Source organism: Schistocerca cancellata, chromosome 8, assembly GCF_023864275.1.
Source record: "Schistocerca cancellata isolate TAMUIC-IGC-003103 chromosome 8, iqSchCanc2.1, whole genome shotgun sequence".
NCBI classification, from domain to species: domain Eukaryota; kingdom Metazoa; phylum Arthropoda; class Insecta; order Orthoptera; family Acrididae; genus Schistocerca; species Schistocerca cancellata.
Genome location: NC_064633.1, coordinates 489,628,409 through 489,642,676, shown reverse-complemented (window position 1 = coordinate 489,642,676; position 14,268 = coordinate 489,628,409). Strand labels below are relative to the sequence as shown.

The window sequence follows — 14,268 nt, the reverse complement described above, 5'->3', positions numbered from 1 at the left end:
CGTTTCCTTTGCAAGACAACAACCATCTGCACGAACAGTTCGACGACGTTTGCAGCAGCATGGACTATCAGCTCGGAGACCATGGCTACGGTTACCCTTGACGCTGCATCACAGACAGGAGCGCCTGTGATGGTGTACTCAACGACGAACCTGGGTGCACGAATGGCAAAACGTCATTTTTTCGGATGAATCCAGGTTCTGTTTACAGCATCATGATGGTCGCATCCGTGTTTGGCGACATCGCGGTGAACGTACATTGGAAGCGTTGTAATCGTCATCGCCATACTGGCGTATCAGCCGGCGTGATGGTATGGGGTGCCATTGGTTACACGTCTCGGTCACCTCTTGTTCGCATTGACGGCACTTTGAACAGTGGACGTTACATTTCAGATGTGTTACGACCCGTGGCTCTACCCTTCATTCGATCCCTTTGAAACCCTACATTTCAGCAGGATAATGCACGACCACATGATGCAGGTCCTGTACGGGCCTTTCTGGATACAGAAAATGCTCGATTGCTGCCCTGGCCAGCACATTCTCCAGATCTCTCACCAATTGAAAACGCCTGGTCAATGTTGGCGGAGCAACTGGCTCGTCACAATACGCCAGTCACTACTCTTGATGAACTGTGGTATCGTGTTGAAGCTACCTGTACACGCCATCCAAGCTCTGTTTGACTCAGTGCCCAGGCGTATCGAGGCCGTTATTACGGCCAGAGGTGGTTGTTCTGGGTACTGATTTCTCATAATCTATGTACCCAAATTGTGTGAAAATGTAATCACATGTCAGTTCTGGTATAATATATTTGTCCAATGAATACCCGTTTATCATCAGCATTTCTTCTTGGTGTAGCAATTTTAATGGCCAGTAGTGTATTTGGACTGAGGGCGCGCTGCGCTTGCGCGACGCAGCGCGATCCATCTCCTGTCCGTTTTTCCAACGAACACTTTGAAAGTGTTTGTCGTTTTTAGCGCACATGTGAGTATTGTTTTGCAAGATATTAATGAGAAAAGAGGGATTTTTAAGTTGAACTAAAATATTACATTTTAATTAATATCTTTAGATTGTTGTCAGGCTTCAATAAAGGGATTTTGAGATTGGTCTTCCAGCGATTAAATATGGAGTGGTCGGAAGTGACTTTAATTAAACTAAATGATGAATATAGAAAACAATCCATTCTTTGCCATCCTCAGCATAAGGTTCATTACAGGATACACATGAAAGCACATGCTCGCTCAGAAATATCTGCGGAGATGGATGTATCTGCAGACCAGTGCAGAATATATATATATATATATATATATATATCTTTGCTGTCTTCATACCGATGGGAGAAGGGCAAATTGAAAAACAGCATGGGAACAGGAGAAGTTAAGTTGCGAATCTAATACGATATTATGTACCTAAAGCTCTTAATTGTTTGGCCGGTCGGTGTGGCCGAGCGATTCCAGGCGCTTCAGTCTGGAACCGCGCGACCGCTACGGACGCAGGTTCGAATCCTGTCTCGGGCATGGATGCGTGGGATGTCCTTGGGTTAGTTAGGTTTAAGTAGTTCGAAGTTCTAGGGGACTGATGACCTCAGACGTTAAGTCCCATATTGCTCAGAGCCATTTGAACCATTTCTTAATTGTTATAATGAAATTAGTTGACAAGTTCAGCGATGTGACCGATCACAACTGTCATTTATTATTATTCGAAGAATTTTGTATTCGGATAAAAATATATTAAGAAAATGGATAGTATTATAAAATAATAAGATTCATTTTCATTTTTAAGTGATTTAATACATACATCATACAAACTTTCATAAGTACTGTACAGTTCTGTATTTTTTAAACAGGGTTTTACTGCATTCTATATTTTATTGTTTCAGGAAGAGACGACGTTTACGTAAGCAGATGGTTTCCTTATGAAGCTTTCAAGTTTCTGGAGGGCAGGGACGTACCAAGAAAAGGACTCAACGACGGTAAGAAAATGTTGATGTACTCAAGCATATTTGTGTTGCCATTCTAGGAAGCCTTCTTTCGTACAATAATCTGCTATTTCATCCCTAATTTTTTGAGAATAATTTGTGGATCGTCGGGGGACATGTCTCAGTGGTAACAAAGACGTCATATTATATTCTCCCTGAACCCTCCATGACCCTTCAATTAAAACTCCTTTCTCTTCATGGTCAATGCCAGCAGGAGTGTACAAATTTGGCGAATGGGTCCTTAGATAATTGTGTAACAAATTGACTGCCATCACTATTACCTAGGCATTTTCAAAAAAAATGGTTCAAATGGCACTGAGCACTATGGGACTTAACAATGAGGTCATCAGTCCCCTATAACTTAGAACTACTTAAACCTAACTAACCTAAGGACATCACACACATCCATGCCCGAGGCAGGATTCGAACCAGCGACCGTAGCGGTCGTGCAGTTCCAGATTGAAGCGCCTAGAACCGCTCGGCCACACCGGCCGGCCGGCATTTTCAGGTTCCAAAAGCATTGGTTTTCTTAGAGCCCGAAACACTGAGCTTGATATACCGAAGGCGTTCTCGACTATCCGTCGGGCCCTACTCAAGCGATAATTAAAAATTCTGTAAGGAGTTCCTTTGGCAAAGTCTCCAGAGTATGGCTTCATGAGGTTTTCACTTAGATCAAATGCACTATCACCTGCAAAGAAATAAGGTATTTGCATAGAACGCCCTGACAGCGGTTCCGCTACCGCAAGTCCCAATGAGCTCCCAGTCATCATACTATGTAGCTTGGTCCCTTGAAAAATTCCTCCATCCGAAATTCTTCCTTGGCATCCCACGTCAGCAAACATAAAGTTAAAATTCCCGTCCACTAATTCAAAAAGCACAATACTGAAGCTGGATTTATAATTGAAGTACTCTGTACCCGAGTTCACTGGAGCTTGCAAAACATGTTTCCCGTCCAGAGCACCAACACAGTGAGGCAGGTTCCAACGTGTTACAAGCTGCAGGTTCAAATGTTCAAATGTGTGTGAAATCTTATGGGACTTAACTGCTAAGGTCACGAGTCCCTAAGCTTACACACTACTTAACCTAAATTATCCTAAGGACACACACACACACACACACACACACACACACACACACACACACACACACACACACACACACACACACACAATGCCCGAGGGAGGACTCGAGTCTCCGCCGGGACCAGCCGCACAGTCCATGACTGCAGCGCCTAAGACCGCTCGGCTAATCCCGAGCGGCAAGCTGCAGGTGTCGCAGGTAGCTGAAACAGAAGTCATACTTAAACTTACTTTAAACACTGGGGGCGGGGGTTGAGTTTACATATTATATTTGTAAAACAGGACTGATAATTGTTTTGGTGACTGGAAAACTACTACGTTATTGGTCTAAGGCGAACGACACGACTTAATGTTTTTTGATAGGCTCCTGTTTTTATGTTAGTCATGTAATACCAGTAATACATAATTAATATTGGTTACTATTGATTATTACTTGTAATTTACAGGAGATGAATGAGATTATTAGAATTTAACATGACATCGAGTCAGGACACAACATTTCTAAAGACAGCGAACAAGAGCCAACAGGGTTAACATCTACTGCCAGACCTACTAAGCGTAAGCGAACTGATGCTTACGACTCAATGATAAGTGTGTTTGACATTTTACAAATTGCTGTACAGAAATTGGAGAAAGAACCGTGTAATAATCTGACGAAATCGATGCCTTTTTTACGTACGTCGCTGCAAAAGTGAAGAAATATTCGCCTGAAACGCAGAAATCGTTACAGCATGCCGTGTTCGACCTTCTTGTGAAAGCCGATAAAAGGTTTTTTTGATTGGGTTGCTGCAGGTGCTCAGCATTCCAACAACTGGCAAATCCCTCCAGAAAGTGAATATCACCCCACATTTTCTCAACAATACGTTTTGCACTCTTGGCAACCAGTAGCTGCTCCCGTACAATCGCCGCCATCTGATTCCTTGACACCTATCTCTTCTCAACTATCTCCTGCTGCATCAATAACTTCAGAACAGTTTTCGGATTTTGTGTAACATAACTTTAGTTAAATGGATTTTGATGATTTTGTGTAAAATATGTAAAAAATAAAACAACTTTCAAAATTAAGAGTTGAACAGCGGTGTTGATATGTTACCTTGCAATAGATTACTTAGAAATCCTGAAAGTATACTGCAGGCTAGTAAATGAATCTCCTGTGGCAAGAAATCAGTGTTACTGCTAACCTGGAAGAATTAATAATATTGATTTTATTTGCCTTTATTTCATGAAAAAGATAAAGATAGTCAACTTTTTTACATCCACGCCCGCCATTGCTTGTTTGGTCAGGATCTTACGATAAATATACAGCGAATTATAAACAAGAAGTAAACAGATTATCTACAACAAATATTAATGCTCACCTGTCTTGAGCGGAAATTAGTGTCCTCTTCCGAAATATGCGGTCCAATCTTCTGCAGCAGATTTTCAAGGTCAGATGGTCACATTCGACAGAAATTTTTATATTGACCACTTATTTGTTGTGACTTCAGATCCATCGTAAGTTCTGCATTATTTATTTTTTTTATAAAGTTCAGTGTGCCACCAACGCGACGTTTGGTTTTGTTTTTCGACAAACTTGCCATTAATAATGTCTCACCACTCATCACCATAATCCCGAGATTTTCCCGTCGCGTAGACATGTTTACAGCTTGGCTGCAAACTGAATACTTATATGTTCGTGGGTTTCCTGCGGATCGCCGGAGGTTCGTTGGGACCCACAACTCCAACGAACAAAGGTGAGCAGCGCGCGTGTGGCTCGCGCACCGCTCGGGGTGCGTGGCGCGCAAGTGTGGACGCGGCCTGAGACGTTCCCTGGGAGGGTCCACCGGGGGCCGAACCGAACCGCACAATAACACTGAAAGAGTAGTTCTGTGTGGGGCGGCGGAGGGGTGAAGTGGACTGCGGTAGTCGTCGTGGGGTTGTGAACCGCTGCAGCTGTGGCGGGGACGGAGCCTCTCCGTCGTTTCTAGGTGCCCGGTTAACATACAATATACAATACAAGGTTAAGAGCTTACTAAGAGTATTTTTCTTGCTCAGTAACGACGAAAAGTAGTTAAACAGTGTAATATTTAAGGCGTGCGTAATTATAACTCACGTTGGTGACTTCAGCCGTGTAAAGTTTGCCGCTTGCGTCAGGGTCAGAGTGGTATGCAGCGCTGCCGCTGCAGACTTAATAGAGGTGAGAACGGGAATATTTTAGTGTTTATTTTCCAACAATGGACAACTCACGAGCGTGCGCAACTAGCACTGATTTACTTTGTAGTATAAATATCAAATGCAAGTAACATATATTCGTATATTCGTGAATGCACATTATAGTCAGTCATCCTCAAATGTGGCGCATGCTTGTAGCATGTATTGCACAGTCTAATTAACGGTATTGTAATACAGTGCAATCAGTAAAAGAAAAATATCGTTCAAAAAACGCAGTAAATATTTGTGACCGCTTCTCGTTTGCTATTACTGTTGCTAATTAATGTAACATACATTTGTATGGAGATTGTCAGTTAATAGTAAGAGCGGTAGGGGAAGGTTTGGTAAAGGGACCAGGACGGGAAAAGTAGCGAACGCTCATTCTCTTTTTGCCCTGAACCGCACTGCTGCCTGCTGAGAAGTGTTCAGAATAGCTGTAATATATACAGACATCGTTGTCAGTGAGATTGACAGAGGAAGCTTGTTCTGTTATTTTTTAGTAAAAACGTTTTTGCTTTTGAGTCGTCAGATGTGAGATGTCATTTTTATTATTCTTGTTAGCTCACTTGTATGGAAAGTAATAATTTTTTTACCATGTCATTTGTTTTTATTTGTTTATTTTCGTGTTCCGTAGATACTTGATACGAGTGTATTGCTAGGATGTAGAATGTCTCAGATTATTACAGTAATAACTATATCTAAATGGGCATAAGTCATGTATAAACAGATACATGAGGTTCAAGGGTTTAAACAACATAGATTATAGCAGTAATAATGATTAAACAAACAAACTGCAAGTCTTACGTTCTAATACATATATAAAGCATTCTGTCATCAATTGATATGCCACTGCCACATAAGTCAGTCCTTATAGGAATTCTTAAAAATTACACACATTGTACTAATTGTTACACACTGTCCAAAAATTCCTGTAAAGAACAGAAAGAACTAATCAAAAGATAAAGTTTCAGTTGTTTTTTGAATTTAGTCATACCCCCAATGACTGATTTAACATGAAAGGGAAGTTTATTGTATACTTTTATGCTTCAAAAATGGTTCAAATGGCTCTGAGCACTATGGGACTTAACATCTGTCATCAGTCCCCTAGAACTTAGAACTACTTAAACCTAACTAACCTAAGGACATCACACACATCTATGCCCGAGGCAGGATTCGAACCTGCGACCTTTCTGTATCATGCTGAGATTTTTGTTATCTCTGTGAAGATCATGTTTACTCCTTGTATCATGATCATGATATTCACTGTTTGTTTTGTAAGTAATGTGATTATTGTTCACAAAGCACATTAGTGAAAAAATGTACAGAAATGGCACGGAGAGGATCCCGAGCTGTTTGAATAAGTTTCAATAATACTTTGTCACAACATTTTATTTCAATATTTTCCTGTTTATTTGCTAATCGAAACTGAATGAATTGAGTCTTGTGAACTCTGAGTGACAGACAATTAGAAGCGGACCAGTCTAAAGTTTCTTTGAATACAGTGGTTGCAGTGTTCTCTAGACTGCAGTTGGGTGTTGTGTCAATCATAATGATTGCATCACCAGCAGACAGAGCGAAGTGTGATTTTTGTGTCATACAGCAAGGCAGATCACTGACAAAGATGAGGAAACGTAAGGGACCAAGCACCAAGCCCCGTGGCACTCCCATTTTACTGTGCCCCAGTCAGAGCAGGCAGGTGCCATTGCAGAATTGTTGAATGCTGCCTTCTGTCATCTAGATATCTAAAACTAACTTCTTAACACTTTTATATTCAAAGCTATCGTCCGCCTTTGTACTCCTTAGTGACAATTTTGAAATAATTAAGTTACGTTATTTAAATCCATCACTGTCCTATTTGGTCCAATACAAAAGTCCAGTTCAAAACAGTTTTCTGCAGCCGCTTGGTATTCTCTCAGATTCTAGGGCGTGAAGATGCATAGAAAAAGTGCCTGGAAATCAGATGAACAAACATGGGATCCTCTTGCGATGGCTGTGGCCACAGTACCCAACGGTACTGACCGGCTGCCGTGTCATTCTAAGCACACGCGTGTCACAGGATGCGATTATGGAGGGGCATGCGGTCTCCCGGCCGTATGTCAGTTTAGGAGACCGCAGCAGCTTAGGTACGGAAAATTGTAAGCCTCCTGAAAAAATGCCAGTAGTTCCAATATATCATTTTCTTTCTCACTTGAATATATTAGGTGTGATACCCTATACGTAGATTGAAGATGCGTAAGTGGTAAGCTTGTAACAATAACCTTGGTTTGGTGAAATTTGAATTTATCTTTGAGAGGCCACTTTACACTCTACATCCGCCCCCCTCCCTCTTTCCTATGCGGCTAAAGGTGTCGCTCTACAATGTCAATATTCCCTTAAAAAAAAAAAAAAAAAAAAACAAACTTGACGACCGCTGCACTAGATAATAAGAAGAGGTTTTTCGTAAAGTTCGAATGGAACTAATAAAAATCAGCTGCGACAGTAGGTAAACGGTGTTTGATCTTGTATGAACTGTGCGTAATACAAAAATTGTCAGACTGCAACTTTTATTAATAAGAGACCTAAAACTGTGGTAGTCTAGAAACGCAGATCAAGAAAATATAGTAGACTCTTTGTTTCCTAATAACCAAGTTGCACTTACATGTTTTCCATTAAAGAATATACACTGCCAATCCACGATCTTCTACAGACTCAAAAAGGCTGTAGCTTCTCTTCTTTTTTCATGGTGCCGTTACCTTCGAGGCATACATCTCAAAATTCTATGAAACTGTACCTACTATCTAAATCCCACGTACTGTATTTCACCGCTAGTTAGAGTGATCGCGATGTTCTACACTTATACTAGTGCGACGTTTTAACAATGTCGTATATCAACACTGAATTGCAAAACAACTGTCACTCTGCATAAATGTTATACAAAGTACACATGTAAACACATGAATGTTATGCTAATTATATCTATAAAAATACGGCATAAAAAATGGTACGAACGCTACCGATTTCTTTTCTATAACTATGCATCAGCCGAAATAGCTCAGTTGGGAGAGCGTTAGACTGAAGATCTAAAGGTCCCTGGTTCGATCCCGGGTTTCGGCAAATATTTTTTACCCATCCATCCTACGCCGCGTTAGGCATACTGTAAGCACATTATATTTTGGCGCTCGGTCTATTCTCTATTACCATGATTTTAACCATTCAATATACTAAAAGAGAAATAATTATAAAAAGGATTTTGATTCAGTTTCTGTGATGTATGTTTTGCAAGGCCGTTTCTCAGAATTACACATCCGTACGTGTAGCGATATTTTATAGTTCTTCACTTTGGAGCAACACGATGCGGTAATAAGTACAATGGTAAACATTTTTGCACCAAGTTCATCGTATTGTGATTACGTAAGACAGCGGAATTTCCGCATTCATACACAATAATCTACGTTACAACCTAAAATATTTATTAATTATAAACGATTGGACACGGAATAGTGTTAATCTATATATTGCGGCTCACCTTCATCAGGGGGCGTAGCTCAGATGGTAGAGCGCTCGCTTAGCATGCGAGAGGTACCGGGATCGATACCCGGCGCCTCCAAAATTTTTTTTTTCCTTTCCCTCGTATTATTTACGTTTTTGCGGTACTTCCAATAGAACTGCAACTGCGTACACGACTTCACAATTCTTACAAACTTCCAAATATGTTTTGCGTAAGTTGTTGTATACAGTGAAAGTATATATGAATTCCCAACTGAACAGGAATTTGTAAAATAACGTATTTGAGTGAGCATGAGCCCTTCTACTAACCTTCAGAAGGTTGCTTCTGTTCAACGTTTTACTGAATATTTATTTAAAAGCTCAGTTCTGTTTCAGCCGCGCTCGCGAGTGGTCGCTGTTAACTGTTGCGCTGCACTTCTGTGTTTACATCGCTGTACTTGTGCTCCGCCGAGTGCCGTCCGTCCGTTAATCTCCGTGTTCGTTCCTGTTCCTTGTGATCTGATCGCTCTTTCTGGTCTTGCTGCTGCTACTTGGAATTTCGGTTGTTTAACCGAAATTGCTTCGCTGGATTAACCATGGCTACAAACCTCAGGAAGAATACTCTGGTATTTGCTTTTGACAAGGAATCCCGTCCTGTTCAGCCGACATCCCTGGAAATAGATGACTGGATTACACAGGTAATTGGTCTAAATTCTGAAACCGTTCATACCTGGCAACTGGATCAGGAAAAATACTGTGTTTTTGTCAAGTTAATCAGTGCTTCGACTGTTGATAAAGTGTTACGAAAGTGGGGCTATGAAGTAGATTTTGTGCATAGAAATGGTTATAAAAGTAAGGTTTCCATCTATAGAGCGGACATTCATTACAAAACCGTTCGTGTCTTGAATCTTCCCATTGAAATTGAAAATGATAAGATTAAGGAAGCTCTTTCAAACTACGGAGACGTTAAATCAATTGCAAATGAAAGATGGTCGCCTCGCTTTAAACTGCAGTGTTTTAACGGGGTCCGCTGTGTAGAGATGGACGTTAAGACGAATATTCCGTCTCACATAACTGTTTGTGGGTATAAGGCACAAATTGTTTATACAGGTCAGGAAGCTACGTGTCATATATGTAACGAAACCGGCCACTTCAGTCAGGAATGTCCGCGGCGAACTGTTGTTCTTAAAAGTAATTTGATACAACGTCAGAAGCTTACCTTAAATGATCTGTTACCAAAGAATAGCCCGGGCCAAGCTGATGTCTCCCTTCACGATAAGTCAATTTCCCCCGTTAACAACGAAAGGAAACCCTGTTGCCACTACTCGTGAAACTGAAACGCAACCGAAAAAACGACCTCTGGAGATAACTGATAGTTGTTCAGAGGACGAGCTGTCTTGTCCCACTCCCTCACTTCGCAAGCAAAAACAGTGCGATGAGGAGGCAGAGGAACCTGAAGGCAAAATGCGAATGGAAACTAATGAACAGAAAGATAATACACATATGGTACCAGAAAATGAAGGGGGTGTAAGCAGCATTAATTTGCAAGAAACATCAGGTGCAGTAGCCGATTGCGAAGATCAGAATCTATCTGTTAATAAACAGATTCAAGGAGAGGTTGCAAAACTGCAGTCTCCACTTGTTTCCCTCGATCAGAAAGTGAGTGAAATTAATAGAGGAAGTGGTGGCCAAACTGAAATCACGGTCAAAACCTCAGGGCAGGCGCCGGCAACCGAAATTGCGAAAGCGTCTGCTGCTGCTCCAGATAAGCCGCGAAGTAAAATACCGACACAACCAAATGAGAATGCAGCTCGTAACCAAGGGAAGGGAAAATCCGGTAGGGGCGACCCAAGCCCAAAGAATGTTCAGTCCGAAACGGTCGTACACGAATCACTGGAGAAAAAATCAGAAAGTTTACCAGGAAATCAGTCTGCTTGCGTTACAAGAGAAAACATCAGAAGCAGAAACAAAACGGGACAGTAACTAATAAACTGATTGAAGTGTTATTCCATGTTCAGCCTTCCGAGAAAGCTGTTACAGCTTAACTGAACCCTGAACCACATGAAACTATATCAGTTCGTCAAAACTACTACATAGCGACAGCACAATGACGCAATCTTATTCTGTCACCACTATTAACATAAATAAAATCACGACCGGTTTGAAATTATCGGCCCTTAAGGAATTTTTGTACGAATCCGCGACTGATATTGCCCTGTTACAAGAAGTTCTAATTTCGGATTTGGTAATTCCCGGTTTTGTCAGTTACATAAATGTGTCTCCCGAAACAAGTGTTGGAACAGCTATTTTTGTGAGGGAAGGGATTGCAGTAAGCGAGGTGGAACGACTGGAATCCGGAAGAGGAATAGGACTAAATATCTATGATGTGACTATCGTCAACTTGTACGCCCCTTCAGGAAGTTCTCATCGAGCTGACAGGGCACGTTTCTTCAGATGACCTGATATACTTCTTAAGGAAATCGCCAAGACAGTTATTACTTGGAGGTGATTTTAATTGTGTTTTAAATCGAAAAGATCAGTTACCTAATTTTAATTTCTCAAATGAACTAAAACAACTAGTTACTGGTTTAGAATTAAAGGATGTATGGGAAATCAAATACCCCTCCAGTGTTGAGTTCACTTATGTCACGGCAATATCACGCAGCAGGATTGATATACTATATATTTCTAAAAATCTTGAAACTTCCGTGACAAAAGTAGAAACCATTTCTACGTACTTTTCAGACCATTCAAGTGTCTTAGCTTGCATAAATCTAACAAGACAGCCGGTTCGCCGATTCAAGAATCAGTGGAATTTGAACACTTCCTTGTTAGTAAATCATGATTTAGAAGATCTGATTAAAGACACATGGGCAATATGCCTGCGAGCCCGTAGTAGATATGCCACTGCTATTGACTGGTGGGTTAAAATGGCAAAGCCAAAGTTGAGGAAAGTTCTTATTCAATACAGTGCCCAGAGCGCAAGGGAAATGAAATGCACTATAGAGTATTACTACTCCGTTTTGAGAGATCTATATGATCAAGTCTCAGCAGGTTCCTCACTTCGGATAGCAGACATCAAAAAAGTCAAAGCCAAGTTACTTAATATCAAGAGAAGTCAAATGGAAGGGTTGAAAATAAAATCGAAGGCAAGTTGGGTGTCAGAAGATGAAACTACTTCCCTATATCATTTAGTGAAGCATACGAAAAACAGGAGAAGGACTTTTATTGATGAAATTCGAACAAAACACGGTACGATTCTCAGAACCCAGCAGGATATCATGGACGAGATTTATCGCTATTATTGCGAGCTATATTCTGTACATCAAAGTAGAGATGCTTCCTTGGAAGAATTCCTTGACATCCTAGCCCCACAGCTGACAGAAGATGACAACGAAAATTTTCTCGAGGTTGTCACTGAAGAAGACGTGTATGAGACTCTTTGCGCCTCACCACCAAAAAAATCCCCAGGACCGGATGGTCTGCCAGCAGAGTTTTACATCCGTTGCTGGCCAATAGTAGGTGCAAAAATCACGGACATTGTAAATGAGGTTATTCAGGGTAAAATGATTCCGGCTGCGTTTAAGGAGAGTAAAATTGTTTTGGTGCCAAAAAATAATGGAAACAAAGATTTAAATAATTTTCGTCCAATTTCACTGCTGAATTCTGATTATAAATTAATAGCTAGAATAATAAACAAGAGAATTTCATGCCTTACAGATAAAATTATTAGTCAACATCAGAACTGTGCGCAAGGCAGAACCATTTTTCAAAATCTAGCGGAATTCAGGGATATCATTGCAATAACTTCTGTAACAAACATAAAGTGTGCTTTATTGTTTTTAGATTTTTATAAAGCGTTCGATGTAGTAAATCATGAATATCTTCTACAGACATTGAAGAAAATAGGTTTCAACGATAGGGTCATACAGTTGATTAAGAACATAGCAACTGGAATAAATGCTAAAATAGCGGTGAATTGTCAACAATCCAGGCCGATGCAAATACAACGAGGTGTTCCTCAAGGAAGTCCTCTGTCCATGTCGCTCTTCGCCATTTCGCTGGAACCTTTCCTCCGACATGTCCATGCTACATTACAAGGCTTAACATTATCAGGAAATAAAACAGTTATAAGAGCCTATGCTGACGATATAGGGGTCATTATAAGGAATAATGACGAGGTAACCACGCTAGCAACGGTGATTGAGTCGTACTGTAGAGCATCTGGAGCCAATGCTAACGAAAAAAAAGTAAGATGTTAAATCTGAGGTTTTGATAATATCTACGTCGAGTGGGCAAAAATAGTCCGACAACATAAAACACTTGGGATCACCCTGACAGCATGTCCTATGAAAATGACGGCTTTAAATTGGAAAGTTGCAGCAGATAAAGTGCAAGGAGCGATTGGCGAGAATTTAACTCGATATATGAACCAAGTTCAAAGAACACAGTATATCAACTCATGCATCCTTGCTAAGGCTTATTATACTGCCCAGCTGTTTCCAATACCGAGAATGATAGCGAGGAGAATAATGTCCAAAATCACCAACTTTTTGTGGAGAGGTGAAGTGTTCAGAGTACCTGCTAAAGTAGCCTCTTTAGATCCTAAAAATGGACTAGGATTAACTGATATAACGGATAAAGCCTCTGCTCTTTTTATCAAAAGGCAAGTTAATTTAATAAGAGACTCGCGAGAAAGCATAACCAGCCAACTTTTCGAGATCATTAAGCCTCCAAGCCTGCTTCCCCCGATTGACGTGCAGAATATCAACAGTCGCTTACAGCACGTGAGGATTTTCTATGTTGAGTTTAGTTATATCAGTGTCGAACTCAGGCAGTCACGACACTTAACATCGAGAGTCATAATGCGGGAACGAAAGAAAAGCGAAGGAAGAAACAAAATAGAACGACAGTTTCCAAACATTGAGTGGACTGAGATTTGGAAAAACATTAGTTCTAATGTGCTCACGTCTAACATAAAAACGGCATGGTACAAGACAGTTAACAACATAGTTAGCACCAATGAAAGACTGCACGCAATCGGACTCTGTGAAACAAATTTATGCCAACAATGCCATCTAGTTACACAGTAATTCGCAGATATACTTGCAGTGGTCACATGAATAGTTGGAAGTGGGTCCGAGAGCAAATAGCTCTGATTACAAGAACATCCCCTGAGTATATATCGCTGTCATTGATACACAGGCCTGACGCACGCTATTTCCCAGAAGCAAAAAATAACGCTGTGCACTGGTTGCTGGGAAATTTTGTTACCTACGTCCTTAACAAATTAGGATCCGATAGCATCATAGAGTTCATGGTACACATGCTGTGTGAGTTTCACAAAATTAGAAGCTATTCGAATCACAAGAAAAAGTCCGGTAATATGTTAAAAATTGTATTTGAAAGAATAGGCGTTGGTTAATATAAAAAAGAAGACTGTGTTGACAGTGATGTATTGTAGTTACCTTAAGGATACTATTTAAGATTTTACAGTATATTTATGATGTGAACTTTTTCTACTTCAGAGAGTAGTTTTTGCAACTTATAAGCTAATGTACA

The 14,268-nt window shown here is 40.6% G+C and overlaps 1 protein-coding gene and 2 non-coding genes across 4 annotated transcripts in view; 2 read left to right on the top strand and 1 right to left on the bottom strand.

Annotated features, from left to right (window-relative positions):
* Positions 1-8,142, bottom strand: part of LOC126094462 (uncharacterized) — a 28,704-nt gene extending 20,562 nt beyond the window's left edge. For both annotated transcript variants that reach the window (XR_007521841.1, XM_049908845.1), the window contains exon 1: positions 7,880-8,142. Coding sequence is in view for 1 of the 2 variants with exons in the window: in XM_049908845.1 (XP_049764802.1) it covers positions 7,880-7,890 (11 nt within the window). In the remaining variant the exon portion in view is untranslated. The remainder of the gene's footprint in view (positions 1-7,879) is intronic.
* A 119-nt stretch (positions 8,143-8,261) lies between these two features.
* Trnaf-gaa (transfer RNA phenylalanine (anticodon GAA)) lies at positions 8,262-8,334 on the top strand. The gene has a single exon. It is a non-coding gene; the product is annotated as a tRNA-Phe (tRNA).
* Positions 8,335-8,754: 420 nt separating this feature from the next.
* Positions 8,755-8,827, top strand: Trnaa-agc (transfer RNA alanine (anticodon AGC)). Its single transcript has one exon. It is a non-coding gene; the product is annotated as a tRNA-Ala (tRNA).
* The last annotated feature ends 5,441 nt before the right edge of the window (positions 8,828-14,268 follow it).